The following is a 16,038-nucleotide window of genomic DNA, read 5'->3' as shown; positions in this document are numbered from 1 at the left end:
TCCTTTGGATGGTAAGTCGTTAGTCTTAGTCGACTGGTGCCAACAAGAAAGGTGAATTCGCTGAAAAATGCAGACTCAAACTGCCTACCGCGGTCGGTGGTGAGAGTGGCCGGCATGCCAAACCGTGAAATCTAGATTAGCATAAATCTCTGAGCGCCTGCTTGAGTTGTAATGCTGCTAATGGGGAGGACCTTTGTCCATCTGGTGAGGCGGTCAATGGCGGTTCGTATATATTTGTTGCCTTGTGTTTCTAGGAGTAGGACGACTATGTCTAGGTGGACATGCTCAAAACGGGTACCCAGAAAAGAAAAAAAAAAACATCTGGTGCAGTGTGCGTGTGCCCGTGACCTTTGCACGTTGGCAAGAAAAGCAGCTGCGAGCCCAGTTACGAACGACAATGTTTATGAGTTCAAACGTAACGCACGGTTATTAGCTTCTGTGATGCACGGATACTGAGATATGTCAGCGCATGGAAGGAGTCAAAGTCTTATCGTCCTAAGGCGATTGGTACGAAGGGTCGAGGGGCACCAGCTGACATATCGCACACCAAGAGGTGGGATAGTCCAGGTAGTGTGATCTCTCGAAGAACTAATGCACCTGGTGTATTGGTGAACCTGGTCAGTTCTGCGTCATTCTGTTGGTGTGCCAAAAGAGTAGCAGGAGTAAGGTTTGGGTTATCTGATATTTGGGCGATAACGGCTCGAGACAAGGTGTCGGCATCAATGTTATCAGTCCCCTTTACGTGCCGAATGTCTGTGATGAACACAGAAAGAAATGACATTTGTCGCAGTTCCAGGGCAGATTGACTGTTTGGCTCGTGAGATTGTATGGCATCTGCCAAGCGCTTGTGATCCGTAAAGATGTGAAATCATCGATCTTACAGAAAATATAGAAAGTGACGGATAGCAGAGTAAACAGCCAGGAGCTCACGACCGAAAGGGCTGTATCGTCGTTCCGTATTGATTAACTTGCGAGAGAAGAAAAACTACGGTTGCCATGCATCCTTGTAAAACTGGTGGATGCCAGTGTCCGAGGCGTCGGTGACAAGACATATCGGTACTCCTGTTTTTGGATGATGAAGCAAGGTAGCACGTGCAATGTGTTTTTTTATGCTGCCGAACGCTTCATTTGCCGCATCTGTCCAGTTTAAAAGCGCACTTTTTCCGGTTGGTAATACATCTTGAAGAGGCTGGAGAAGCTTCGTGCATCCAGGAACAAAGTGGCAATAGCAATTCACAAGCTCGAGGAAGCAACGTAGGTCACGAGCTGTTTGGGCTGGGAAGACTCTTTAATAGACTTTAATTTTTAAAAGAGTGGACAGATGCCGCGACGATATATTTGGTGGACTAGGAAGGAAACGCAGGACGCTCCTAAGTGGAACTTTTTCGGGTTAATCCTTAAGCCCTGCTCATCTAATTTCCGAAAGAGACATTGTAAGGGGTCTTGGTGTTCTTGCTCGGTGCAACTTGCGACGAGAATGACGTCTATGTATGCATATATCAAAGGCATTCCTCTTAGGACTTGGTCGAGAAATTGTTGAAATGTCTGCGCAGCACGCCTCAGGCCAAAAGGCATTCGAAGAAGTTTGAAGATTCCAAACGGTGTTGTTATTGCTGTCTTGGGAATGTCCTCGGGAGCCATGAAAATTTTATGGTAAACACGAACTAGGTCGATGGTGGAAAACATTACTGCTCGTTCGAGAATCGCTGTTGCACCACGCATATGGTGCAAGGACACCAGACACCTGATGTGGATTATGGCACCATGTGGAGCGGTGATGCCCAAGGGCTTGAGGAGGAACGCATGAAGCGCAGCTCGGGCTTCGACTCGCTCCAGAAAAGGGAGGTTTCCGGGGATTGAAATCTATCTCATCTGACGGCTTCAAGGGGGTGTATGAGGAAGGGACATAGAAAGTCGCCCCTCACCTGCACCAGAACCGTAGCAGATGAAAACAGAAAAGTAAAACCGAAAATATAAGTTTAATCGACGAACTTGTTAAAAAAAAAGGATAACAAATGGGAGTCTATAAAACTGAAGCGAGCGTTGAGGTGCCAGCGCGGCAGCTGACCATTGCGAGACTGACTCGGTAAGGTCACTCTGGGCACTTTATTTACTACACACGGTATGTCGAAGATTTGTCCTAGAATGTTCCAGAGAGTAAGCACGTATCGTCTAAGTGTACTTAGTAGAAGGAATTCATAAAAGTGATGCCTGGCGCCGGTACATTACATTTGCGCTCCCTCTCCACCCTGCATGCGGCAATATCTCGTGTCTTAACTCTAAGATCACTTAGGAGCTTCATGTTCAGCACAATATTTCAAGTGCCAATCGCATGATTGGTTATTTAAAACCTATCTTATAACAATCTTTGTTTGCACTCAAATAGTTCTAATAATTTATTTGGCCTAATCTCGAAAATATCCTGTCCTTTCGAATCTTCTGTGCGAGACACTTGTAGCATCTGAACTTAGTGACAACACGATTCAATAACTGACTAATATCGTCTCACTTGTTCTTACAATGTAGATATATGCACCCAAAAAGTACACAATAATGAAACATACGCATTTTACCGGATCTGGCGTACAGATAAAGTCGCGCGGTGCGCCGGTGGTGCGCCTAGCGGCAAGCTGCCAACGGCGCACGGCGCCCAGTTTCACCGCGCATGTGTTCAACGCTTTACGTACTGTTAATAGACCTTATGCGCGGTGCGCCTCTGGCGGGCCTAACTGCGAGCGGCGAGTGTCCCGCGACGCCCACTTCAACCGCTCATATGTCGCACGCTTAAGACAGGTGTTATAAACTGTAGTTGATTTACATTTCAGATGTTAGGGATCTAATATATCTGTATAAATCCCTGTATTTCCCCCTGTATTTAGGCACTTCTTTGCACGACAATGTATTCCCGTCAATGGTATAGCATGTCGAAAAGCAAACTGTAAATAATACAAATTCGTTTAAAAATGCGCTTGAATGTAGAACCTGCTTTACAGATAAACGAGATGATCACATATTTGAAGCAATCACTCATATCTCTTCTTGAAGACCGGCAAAAAAATTGGCTTGATACAAGCACAAGAAAGGCGGCAATCAAGAAGGTAAAAGAGGACCATTCAAATAGTTATTTTAGCCTATCTAATTGAGTACAATGTTTTTTTATAGGTAGAGAATATGTACCAGCTTATTGGCTACCCTAACTGGATCAAGAAGCCTAGAGAACTCGAACTTTTATATCAATACGTAAGCCTGCTTTGCTAAATATTTCTTACTGACTTCTCAGTGCACAAATATCTCACACCTACACTAGTATTTCAGTCAAATACACAACATACACACCGGGCCGAACTCACAACTTTATTTTAGATTTTATCTTTGTTTTCTTAGTCGTCTGTTAAATCAAGGCACACAAACTATCCGCCATTATCTCCCTTTGGCCAATACACAAAAGTTTCGCAATTATCTCCTGGCGGCGTAAACTAACTCTTTTTCTAACAACATGAGAGACGGAGTACTGACGCATATCTCATCAAGCCTCGCAATAAGTTCGGCTTTAGTGTCACGCTGCAGTTTTGACAAGGTTTTAATTCTTCATTTGCCACTGATCGTTTTTTGGGGGGAAACATTATTGGAATGAGGCGACGCTACCTCCCAAACTGTGAATAAACTAATTCGTGAGTCTCAGAGCGGCAGTCCCGTTCGATAAACTGCTTAAGAAACAAGCATAGAAAGCAGGAAGATATTTTCATCGCATCCTTTCTTGGTGTATTCTGATTTGTTATCGTTTTTGTGAATTTGAAGGACACAAGCACTGAAAAAAAAAAAGCGAAACCTTTTCGAACTTAATGTTGAATGTGATAATCGATGCGTGCCTCCTCTAATGAATAAACATGTTTCAAGACACACTTTCTTTATATTTAGGTACATTTTAAGACAAAGCGTATGTCAAGCTAGTTATTTCGAGCACGTTGTTGTAATAAATACTTAAAAGCGAAAAAAAGAAAAAAACATCAAAGGCGTACTCGGACGACCACAGTCTCAAATAGGAAAACATAATTGTTATTTAAAGAGTGTGATCGTCAGTGTACGTATTTAATATTTTTATTCTTTTGTGTTAAGTATGTTAAGCTTGTCTACAGTTATACGTTGATGGTGACAATACTAGGTAAAAACGCCAGAGATATTGGTTCCAAAAATACTCCTTTGTAGTGTTCATAATAATTAATTGTATGAAGCTATATGAATTACTGCAGTAGAAATATTGGGAGACAATATTTTTTTTTATTACGGTAGTTCAGATTGACGTGAAAAAATGATTTTAAAGTCTTGCTTTCTGCTATGTCTTTATCGTTTAAAATGTTTAGCATCATTTTAGAACAGCGTGAGCGTGATAGTGTTTTCGAAACATTAAATCAGCTATGCCCGGATATAATTCTGCAGTATGTAATGTGTGTTGATATTGTCACAAATGTTAAGCTATGGGGAGGTAAATAACGAAAGAAATTAAAGGTTTAATGTGGCGATCTTGTGTCAAAACAATAAAGGCAACAGAAAATAACAAGATATCGTCACTGGCGTCTAAGTCGACGTAGCGGCAGGTACGAACGCGCAAACGAGACATACTCCTGCCAGTCGAACTAATTTAGTGCAGTTCAACCGAGTGCACTTCGAATGAGTGCCATTTGTGTAGTGTGCCACACGCCTTCATTTTGAAGAACACACTCGACTTCGAGTGAGTTTGCTTCTTCTTGTTTCATCTTATTTTTTTCATCTTTGCATGTATTAATCGATCAGAATCATCCAGTTGCCGTAAGTATTGTCAATTAACGTAACTTGTCAATTAAAGTAACGCCGTATTTAAACGTGTCTCTATTGAAATACTAAATAATTCCAAAAGAGTTAAGCCTTACTTTAATATTTTAGGTGTCTAATAATATTTTACCCATCGTTATTGTCATTGTTTAGGACTGACACTAATTTATCCCGTGTGGTACCGAAACACTTGAAGTGACATTTCGGTGAGCTGAAGTGCACTTGGTTGAGGTGCGCTAAATTAGCCCGTCTAGATGTAACTCCGGCTCGCCACGCGGAGCCCCTTATGTTCACGGGGTGGCTTCTGCAACAATTGCCCTAGAAGGTTCGGTATGTAGAACATTCGTACTTCGAACAGGCAACAGGGTTCTCGAATTTACCAGAACGCGAAATTTACACAACTAAGGAAAATGTACGCCCGCTCCCAGGCATTGAACCTCGGCCCTTTTGCGTGGAAGTCAAGCACAATACTTTTTGGGCTTTTTTAATTTTTTTATTAAAATACGGGTATATGTACATAGTTAAAAAAAACGGAGACTGTACGGCATATAATACACGCTTCCAGAGAAGGAAACATAAGGCCAGAAGGCAATATGTTAAGACTATAAATGAAAACGAAATAAACGGGACCGGATGGGAACCAAACTCCAGCAAGCAACTGGCAGACCCCACCTGGTGGTGTAGGATAGCCCACGCACTCCGAGGCAAGCCTTCAGCGTCTCACAACATTCTAGTCTCACCTGTTTTGTAGACACTATCAGTTAAGTGGCATAAACAAAAAAACAAAACAAAAAGCACTGCAACAAAATTTTTTTCCGCTGGTTTACCTCCCTCGGCAACAAGGAGGCGACCAGTTCTTGACAGCCACAGTGCATGAAGGCCCAGGATGGTTGGAACCTCAAATTTTCGACCATATACGCCTAACCAGTACTCAAGGAACATCACACTTCGCCATGACACATACAGATTCCCTCTTAGCACCGCACGCAATTGTGCCTAAAAAGTTATGTATTAGTGCAATACAAGATAACATGTACCAGCGTTTCTGGAACAGGACAGAAAGAGCAATTGATAGACTAATGTTCAAAAAAACTTTTTTCCATCAATCACATTTTCATGGGTAACACTCTTCCATGCAATCGAAGAAGGAAATTTTGTGTTGCTGTTTTAACGGGCTATCAACAGAGGAAAAGCAACTAGCCCAACTAGCCATCCTTATCAACAGAGCCGTTTGAAAAACGTCAGACTCAATTGCCGTTCCCTCCCACATTTGATAAAAGGGAACTGTAATGAGCATGCCCAATGCGTACAGTAGCGTCTTCCCTTTCACCTTGTCAAGGTGCTGTTCAGAAAAAAAGGGGACCTTAAAAGAATGAACGGTAGCTTCAATTTCGTTAAAAACTTATAGGGGTCATGAAATGATTTTTATACTTTTTCCTTCTTAGCTTTCCTCCTCAACTCACAAATTGCGTACAGTAACAAACAGTTCAAGAAGACGAAAAGGAGGGACTCCCTTCTTGGTCGGACTCTCGTTTGTGTACCCGGACACCGCCATTCTCCTCCTAGAAGGCTAACCAGTCGCTCGAACTCGAAGAAAAGTTGCCTTCCCCACTCCGTTCACCCCGAAGCTGACAATGCCGTGGAAGCTTAGCATTAAAGTATTAAAAAAAGATATGGTGCGAGGTTCGCATGGAGTTCAAACCCCGTTCCTCCGCTCTGACAACTTCGCAACGCACGCAGCAATACACGCATACAGCTATTTTCTTATCATCTATACATCGCTACTTTTGATTTTGCTTTTTGTGTCTCTTTTACTGTTACGTATACTTGAATAACAAAAATTCGATGTATACACTTTATTTCCTAGTGTGTCTAATCGCTTACGTATATATTGAATTTACTCGAATGTAGATTTTCTGAATTGAATATTCGAAGAAATCTATTGCAACAAGATTTTTGTATTATTTTATTAAAATCGAAAATAATATACCAATACCTTTCTGTTCCGTTTTTAGCTACCGCTAGTTTCAAGTTCCATGAGCTACGTATCACTGATAAACATGACATTACGCAACAATTTTCAAGCAAATCTTAAAGAATTGTCTAAAACCGTTGACAGGAGAAATGTGTAAGTATCCACTGGCTAGATTATAAAGGGTGACTCCGTTTGTGCATTCATATATCTTAAAAAAGTAATACTCATTTTATGAATAATGTTCTTACTGCGCGTATGTTGAACTTGGTGATATTACATTGGACCGCGTCCGTCATAATCGGTGGGACAAGTTTCAAAACAGTATAACAAAACTATGTACCTCATATTTTACCTGCCACGTTGCAATTGCAGTATGAAGAAAGCCATATGTCTGTGCCAGGTCAATTAAAAACAAAGAAATTAGAAAACAAAAACGGCATCCATATATATATATATATATATATCACTGATCTCTATGTCTATTTGCTGGATCGCGTTTGACCAGCTCCTTCTATGGAGCGGAATGCGGTCACTGGCGGCCATCTTTAGGTAGAGTTATATCATCTCTAGCCATCATAGTAATATGGCGGACAGCGCAATGGCGGCAGGCTGCCATAAAAATAGCCATAGATCTAGTACACTGTACCGTGGGTGACATTTCGTGCTTGATTGAAGTTGTTCGACGAAGCAGATTCTTGAAACCCGGCGTGAACGGTAGCCTCATCTTTGAGGACCCGACAAAAGTTCTACGAAAGCGCAGCACCGGGGGAAAGCAGCGCAGCTCGCATCAAAAGCAGACTCCGTACCGTCGTCTGCTTTCGATGCTTCTTTCGATGCGACTTTCGATACGTGCTGTGCTGCTTTTCTTCCGGTGCTGCAATTTTGTGAAACTTTTACCAGGTCCTCAAAAACCGGACTGCTGTTCACGCCGGGTTTCAAAAACATGTTTCGTCAAATAATTTTAATGAAGCACGCAATATCACCCACGCTATTTTGATCGCAGCCTGCCAACCCACCTGCCAAAACGCTATCTGCCATGGATGGATGATAGCGGCTGCAGCAGCTTACATTGGCTAGAGGTGATATAACTCTACCTAAAGATGGCCGCCAGTGACCGCATTCGCGGAGCGGGCAAACGCGATCCAGCAATTGTCATATAGAGATCAGTGATATATATATATATATATATATATATATATATATATATATAAGAGATGGATGCGTACTGTCGGAGTTACTAATTCGAAGTTTATTGCGACGTTTCGAGCGGGGACCGCTCTTCATCAGGTAGCGAGTGTACAGCCCGCGAATGTTTATATACCCATAAGAAGACATTAGAGGGAGTAAAGTGCAGTAGGAAATAAAAACAGCGTTGACAAAACAGATAGTTCACACAGAAAGGAGAGGGCACCAAAACTTGTACATAAAAAATAAACCAAAAACGGCATAGCTATGACATCAGCTGATGCCAAAGCACGGCTATGGCATCAGCACGTCATTTCCTCTGGTGAATGCAAATGCTTTTTCTACAGCAGCCTCTACAGATCCGAAAAAAAAACAAAACAAGAATCAAAGTGGTTGTGAATGGCACTGACGCACGCCGCGCAAGCTGTAATGTGAAGATCCGGGCTTGTTTTTGAATATAGCAAAGGTTTTCTTTTTTTTCTCTTTTAAATATAAACAGAAAGTTCGAGGCGCTCTGATTCATTAGAAAGATCCGTTACAAAACTGTCATACACGCTTTTTAATAAATAAACTGTTGCCAATTGGCCTAGATGCGAATTAACATAGCCACACCGTGCCTTGAATAGCGCGTCATTTCCTAACATCCTTCCAGCTCCGTCACAGGTGGGTGCCCGTAACGTGGTACCATCAAAACCTCTCGTCGCAAATACAAAATAGTCTCATACCACCAAGATTCTAAAGGGTGAAACTCGATCACCAGCTCAATTTCTAATTTTGACCGCTGAGAATATCTTTTTGGGTATAAGTATAGCAGTGCACCTTTGAAGAAAAAACGATCAGTATTACCTAAAAGTCACGCGCCAGGTTTTCTTTGCTTAATATGCCTAATTTTAATTGTTGTCTAAAGTTCTGGTGTGCACGAAGCTCTACCTAAGCACCAGGTCGTATTTTATTGTACAAAGTTAGGGTATAAATTAAACGTAAATTATTTTTACTCTCAATTTATGCTATCCATTTAAATTACTATATATGCAAGATGTACTTTATCTCAGTTCACAATTAAAAAGAAAAAAGTGAAATTGTTCCCACATTTAACTTCACTCAAGACAATAAATTTCCCCACGACGTATGCAAAACAGAATATTTTAGGTTCCCCCCAAATGCGGATAACCCCACAACTCTTTTTTATAGCTCGTTGCTCGTTGCAATTAGCTTGAAAACTTCGTCAACAAATAAAACTGATCTTTCGGGTAAAAGGAGCAAACTGGTATTTTACCCATTTGTTTTACGCGTTCAACGTTTTTATTACCCGTTTATGTTCTTATTTTTTATTCCCATTTGAAATGAAATGCTCATAGGTTTCTTAGTGTATACACCACGTTTGTGATTGTTAGAACTCCAGTAACTGCAAAGTCAATTTAGGAAAGTTTTTAAGTTTCGTATTGCGATCAGTCAACTCTGGTGCAACTCTGGTATCGCTGCGCAAGTTAGTCGCACGATGGAGTTCATTAACAACGTCGTCACGACATGTGGTTAAACGCGTTCTCATTCTAGGCTTTCTCGTGCCCCCCTGATCTCCCAAGCTTGCCATGCTACGAGCTCGATCCTCAAACGCTTCTGCCACCCTCTTGTCCTATGCCTTCCTCCCGACGTGCGCGTGCACCTGGCTGGCCTGCCCTCGGTCCTTCGGCCACGGCGCCACGGCTCACCGGTTTTCTCTACAATCAAATGAGCAGCTCCCAACGCGAAAGAACTTCTAAATGCCGAGCAAAGTTTGCTGTGCGGTGGGTTTGAATGTACAAGACAGCCGCCGGTTTCGATGTCCCGGTTTCGTAAAAGCCTACGCGACGGGAGGCGTAGAAGCGTAGTGTCGGGCGCCGTGGCTGTTCCTCGTCGTACGAGATGGCTTTGTGTGCGGACTATTTCAAAGTCGAGTGCACTTATACGCGAACCATGGCGAGTTCGTTCGTGGCGATCTCGCCGTGGTGGCTGGAGCTGGTCACCAGCGGGTCGATGTAAAAATGACCAACTTCAAAAGACTCTTTATAAAAATAGCGCTCATCGCTGCTGGGATCAGTTTCACACATGTGGGAAGTAGAAGACCCCGACCAAGTGAGAGATATGCCTTAGGCCTGTTTCACAAGCTGCGACTGTGCAAAAAAAATAAAAAAATCCGTGTGACAGCCGACGCAGTGACTGCGATCGCAATGTTTGGTGTCACATGCTGCAACAACCACGCGACTTCTGTCGGCGCGGCTGGCTCTTCTACCCAAGGTTAGTTGCAACGGACAGGGACAAGACAAATTTGACTTTGCCTAAAATGCAACAAAAACGTCTTAATAAAACAAACAAATGTTTTAGAAGCACAATCTATAACTAGAAATTTATAATAATTAAGCATCAAACCAAAACCTTTGAAGTGTCTAAATTTGTTTTCTTATTACTGAGCTATCGCGGATGAAAGCTGGCGAATGAACGCCTGGTTGGCGAGAAAGCGATCGTACTGACTCTGCGATAAAATACCAACTTGGTGTTAACCAGTCGCAGAGCCACTGCGACAGTGCGACTGCGATTTTAGTCGCGCATTTACTGCAAATCGCACGGATTTCGGACTAGAATCGCAGCATGTGATACAGCATTTAGACCTCATTATCTCGGAACCTCGTGCTTGAAACGCGGAAGGTAATCGAGGAAGCTAGAGCGCGAGATGCCGCGAGTGCGTGCAAGGGGATGCCGCGCCGCCAGCGACAGCGGGAAATGTACCTCACCGACATACTGAACATGGCGGCCTTCGCGAATGGGGTTGGATTCGAAAGCCACGAGAGTAAATCAGTTTATCTACGAAACTAACGCGCTATTTACAAAGGAATTTGAGCAAAAGTATCGCGACACCCTATAGGTCCCAGCAGTATAGCTATTGGATATTTTATTCTTGCCTTGTCTTAATCCCTTTAATATCCCGTTTCAAAAGTGCATAAAGCTGTGTTCTTGTCCTTTCGCTTCCAGTTTTCTCGAGGATCCGGCCATAGTCAATGCAGCGTACATTCCTCAAACAAATGCGCTAGGTAAGGTTTTTCATAAAACTTTGACTATTGATTGTAGACCAAACAACCTGAGCCCAAACCAGGACCAGCGTGTTAGGACAATAAGGAAATGAGTGCGTTAATGTGCATTCACGCAAAGCTATGATGGCTCAAAAGGGCCCGTATAAAAACAAAGATTATTCTTATAATTATTATTATTATAAAGGAAAACTTACTCTGGTATTGCAGAATATTTGGTAAGGAATAGTTTCAATCGTAGCGTCCTTCTGCTGTCCGACATGTTTTATTGCGATAATTAGTGTCCCCCGTATGGGTCGCAGTTTTTGTTTGCTCTCCCGTGTTCTGTATCTAGGAATCATTTTATCATTTATTTAAACAATTTATATTTTCTTCTTTTATAATATAATAAAATTGGGCCTTAAACAGTACAATGCATTATGTCAAAAGGAGAACATCAGCAACAAGGAAACAATAATAAATCAACCGAAAAAAGTCACCCTGTTTACACCGCATAAACTATATTTGTCCAAACAAAAATAGCCCAAGAGCAAATAAAATATAAGGCACGCTAAACCAAATCCAAAAAAAAACTGCAATGCTGTGAAATATTTGCTATCAAACAAATTTAATGTTTATTTTAATCAATTAAAAAGTGATGCTTTGGGTAATTGTGATTATGCGGCATTAAATAAGAAATTCAGATCGCTCCACGACATAACATTTTGTTAAAGTGAAAATGTTGGTGTTAATTTGAGTAATATGTTGAAAGACCCGAGGGGACGGTAGCTTTATGTACAATATATTGTTTTTGAAAAGACATAGCGTTGTTTATAAATCGTAAGACAGCCATAATTTAAAGTAACAAAAGTTACATTATTTGTTCTTTGTTTATGTATGCTGATTGGACCATAGAAGCAACTTTGCTGCTTATGAGTACGGAAAATATACTGATCATAAAAATATAACAATCGAAATCGGTTGTTTATGTTTTATAGATAAAATTGTATGCACTTTTTTATATTGGAATATTTTAAAAATTCCAAAATGATTTAAGATATAGGATAATATTCAAATTAATTTTAAACCAAATTTTGCGAGCCTCATACATCTTTTGTGAACAAGCATTTCGCATACATTTTTTTTTTTTTAAATAGTATGCGTCTCATCGATGAAAAAAGTGTTGTGGTGGTTTTCTCGCGGTAGAGCTATCTTTCGCCTAAGCCAACAAACGGTAAAAAAAAACGTTCAAAAAATGTTTAAAATATCTTGTGCATGCGCTTAGTTACAAAACAAAGGTATGTGAACAAAACTTCACAGATTTGAAATTTTGACCTGAAACCGAATTTTTAAGGTTTAATATATTTAATATGTCTGCAGTTACATTCGCTCCAATGCATTTTCTTACAAGGTTTCGAAATGACCTTCTAGCGTGCCCTCTCGCGATATAAAATTAATCTTTAGCTCTTTTGCCTTCCTTATTGTTTACTTATTGTGGAGGAACCTCAATATAATGCCTTTATTCCTTACTTTATAGGGTGCTCTGATTCATTTATTCTTAATTTCTTCTATTTTTATTTTTTATTATGTATTAATTTTACTTTGGTTACTTTTTTGTTTGCATAGCCATTTATTCACCTATTGATTATTCATTCCTGCACATGCTGGGAATACAAGGAGCGCCTGGCCATAAGATTGTTCAATTCGCAAAAAATGTAGTGACTTTAAATATAATTAAATTTTTCTACAGCTCTATATGCAGGGCTACTACAGGGTCCATTTTATCAGAGGAATATTCCAATGTAAGTAATTATACTTTCCTAATGATGCAGATAGCGGGTGGCTAGGAAGCTGTAAAGGCGAACTCGATTATAGATGACTTTTAGGATATTGAATGCCCCGTATTATAAGAATATGTTAGTCCAAAATACGCGCTGTTCACTAAATAGTCATGTATGTCAAACAGCGTTAGGAGAAGGAATTAAAAAGGTTTATGTACAATATTTACATTTGTATGAAACGTTGTGATCCGTTGAGGCGTTCGGTGTGCGTTTTGCCGTTCGGTATTCGTTCTCGTCCTTCTATTATTTCGTTTTTCTCGCATTCTAGCATGTCCTTTTCATTGTTTTCAATCAAGAACTGAAGTTCTAATTAAATTGTTTTACAAACACTCCCACGAAATGAGCATAGACCTGCTCATTTGTTGAGGGAGTCTAGCGAATACAAAACCTGGACCGGTCGTTTGATAACCCTTCCATGGGGAAGATTAACCGCGCATGACCGTGCGTCGCGTCCGGGGTCCGTCACGTCCGGGGAAAGTTTGAACTATGCGTCCCGTTTTCCAGCTCTGACGTGGCTATAGATGTCTGTACACTAATGAAATCCCCTTCGTCGAGCCCTCTGGATTTGAGGGGTCGGGAATGGTGAGCTGAGCGTAGTTGATTTGAGTACTCCCTTCGCTATCTCCTCCTAAAGTGGTTAGCCGCTGCTTGCCGATATTTCCAACGTCTTTGAATATTGGTGGCACCGGATAAAGACGAGAGGTGTCGTTTAACCTTCGGGGCGCTTAAGAAGGAAGTTCCTTGCTTTCGGTCGCGTACGAACGTCCGGTCGTAGGGCGCCTTGCTAGATGTAAAAGTAGCCGTGACGTCCCTTTTAGAGTTGTCTTCGCTCGAATCGGATGACGTATCCTTCGTGCTTGCTGTGGTCAGCAGGATATCTTCATCCGGCTAGTCGTTCTACAGCTCGTCATCATAGTCTTCCTTGTCATCGACGTTGTCTTTGTTCGGGGCATCATTTGCCGGTTGCTTGTTAAGGAACTGTGTGCTGGGACGCTCTACTCTTCCACGTGTCTTTGTACCGGCTCAAGAATTAGTTCGTTCTCACTGGATCAGTCTCTTCTTTCATCTGGGTCCTGCGCAGGTCCTTCAAGTAGCTATCCCTGACATTCTGGCGTAAGCTTGCTCCTCAACTTCATGTCCTCCATACTCAAGCGCAAACTTCCACTCGTTCCTTTTGCGACTCGTCCCCTCCCTACTGAAAAAAACCATTTGGCGCCTATATGAAAATAAACAGGTCCATACCGGTAACAGTTTAACCATACCGGTCACCAGTTTGTCAAAGGGGTCGCCCGTATGGCTCAAAGGGGTCCCCCGTATGAGCCATAACGGTCACCTATTTGGACAAACAGGTCACTCCTTTGGCAAACGGGTCGCTCGTCTGGGCAAATGGGTCGCTCGTTTGGGCAAATGGGTGACTCGTTTGGGCAAAGTTGTCGCACGTTTGCTCAAACCGGTGACCATGTTGCAAACGGCACCGGTTTAATCAAATGGCTCTCCGGAGCCCGTTTGATACTGAACGTACAGATCTGCGGCGTGTGCACGCCTAGCGCTTCAGCCGTGGCAGCCAATGTTTCCGGAAGGCTGGGAGCGCCGGTTCATCGATTTCAGATCGTCCGCGTAATGCAAGTAATTGTATTTATGTTTCAATTGCGCTGATGTTCGCTTATACTGCAACTAAAACTAACATCTTTTTTTTTTTTTACGCAAACGCGCAACGTTGTAAGCCGATATTTTTGACAGCACTTTAAAACTTGTTGCCTCAATTTACTTATTCAGCTCGAATCTCTCTCGCAGAAGACGCGACCGCGTGAAAGAATGTACGTTTAGACTCCGTTTCACTTTAATTCAAGACGCAGCGAAGGTAGCACGCGTACACGCGGCTGCAAGAACATCGAGCATTGCGAGAGCTCGCCCGCCGTTGCAGCAGTCAAACTACGAGCTCGCGCTGAGTACTTTCTTCGCTCGGGCGCAAGCCGAGCTTCTTGCCGCCCCGCCGCCATTTCCAAAATTCGAAAATGTTAAAATGCGCGCGCGCGCGCGCGCGTTTTTTTTTTTTTTTTCGAAGTTACAAAAACGCATCTTTCTGGAATGCCTGGGGAGAGGGAGAGGGGCTGTCCCTGTGGTCCTCGCCCGCTCCCTCCTCTCTTGTCACCCGTCACGTGACCCGCACCCGCGCGCGAGCTACACGCTGATAAGCATCGAGATCCGGAAGGGTGCGCCTAGCAGCCGCTTTTTTCTTTGTCTGCTTGTTGTCAGTTCCAGCTCGAACTTAGCGCGTCCACCTGCTTCGATCTGTCGCCTAACCCTGCGGTCTTATTAGGATGTCTCTCGACAACGTATTGGATGTGCACCAAAGCTATCAGTGTTCGAAAAGTCCTACGTCTATATCGGCAACAAGCGATTCTTCGAAGAAGTCAGGAATTCTTGCGTTTTGGTTGGGTTTGGCAACTGACACTTGTGCGCCACATCGCGTTGAAACTTCCAAGAAGCTGTTCCCTCTCATTTGTGTTTGTGTGGTTGTCCTGCTTTGACAGTGTCGACAACTATCACGGATTACATCTTTCAAGTCCGCTATTTTTATGGTAAGTGCACTGCAACCTGCTTCTTGGCAACGATTGACCGTTCTTCTACTCCTACTCTTCCAAATTATTTATATAATTATGCAGCCACTATTCCCGCGGCAGCCGGGCGAATAATTTCCCGAACGTCTACAATCATAGTTTAGAATTACCTCGTTTCTTGTTTGGTTTGCTATCTCCTCAGTTGTATAAAAGCTTAGAGTGCCTCTCACATTTCACAGATCGCTTGCACGTTTGTACTTGACTACAGAAGACGTAATAAAATTTGAGGAGAATTGAAAACAATCTTTTGTGTCTGTTTTCCTGTCCATTTGCACGCACCTACGTGAGCACACTTGTTCTACGTGTTTCCTCCATGTTATAAATAGGTTTATGAGTTTCGGAACGTCTTAAATAAGTTTACGATAACCAACGTACCAGACAATCCCCGTTTAGGGCTAGCGCATAATTTCCCAATTCGAATGGCACGTTCAAACATGTGGTCACGTGCAACGTCGAACGGGCACCTGTATCAAACGGGCACCTGTATCAAATGGGTACCGTTTCGAGCGGGTACCGTTTCAAACGGCTACCCGTATCCCATAATCACGTTTGATCCAAACGGGTCG

At 42.4% G+C, this 16,038-nt stretch overlaps 1 protein-coding gene across 1 annotated transcript in view; it reads left to right on the top strand.

Annotated features, from left to right (window-relative positions):
* Positions 1-16,038, top strand: part of LOC120844442 (neprilysin-1-like) — an 87,246-nt gene that overhangs the window by 48,051 nt on the left and 23,157 nt on the right. Inside the window, exons 10-14 of the mRNA XM_040216232.1 lie at positions 2,994-3,098; positions 3,163-3,240; positions 6,825-6,937; positions 10,976-11,034; positions 12,761-12,812. Of these exons, the coding sequence (XP_040072166.1) occupies positions 2,994-3,098; positions 3,163-3,240; positions 6,825-6,937; positions 10,976-11,034; positions 12,761-12,812 (407 nt within the window). The remainder of the gene's footprint in view (positions 1-2,993; positions 3,099-3,162; positions 3,241-6,824; positions 6,938-10,975; positions 11,035-12,760; positions 12,813-16,038) is intronic.

Source organism: Ixodes scapularis, unplaced genomic scaffold, assembly GCF_016920785.2.
Source record: "Ixodes scapularis isolate PalLabHiFi unplaced genomic scaffold, ASM1692078v2 PGA_scaffold13__105_contigs__length_92229423, whole genome shotgun sequence".
Lineage (NCBI taxonomy): Eukaryota > Metazoa > Arthropoda > Arachnida > Ixodida > Ixodidae > Ixodes > Ixodes scapularis.
This window is presented reverse-complemented; position numbering and strand designations above follow the sequence as displayed.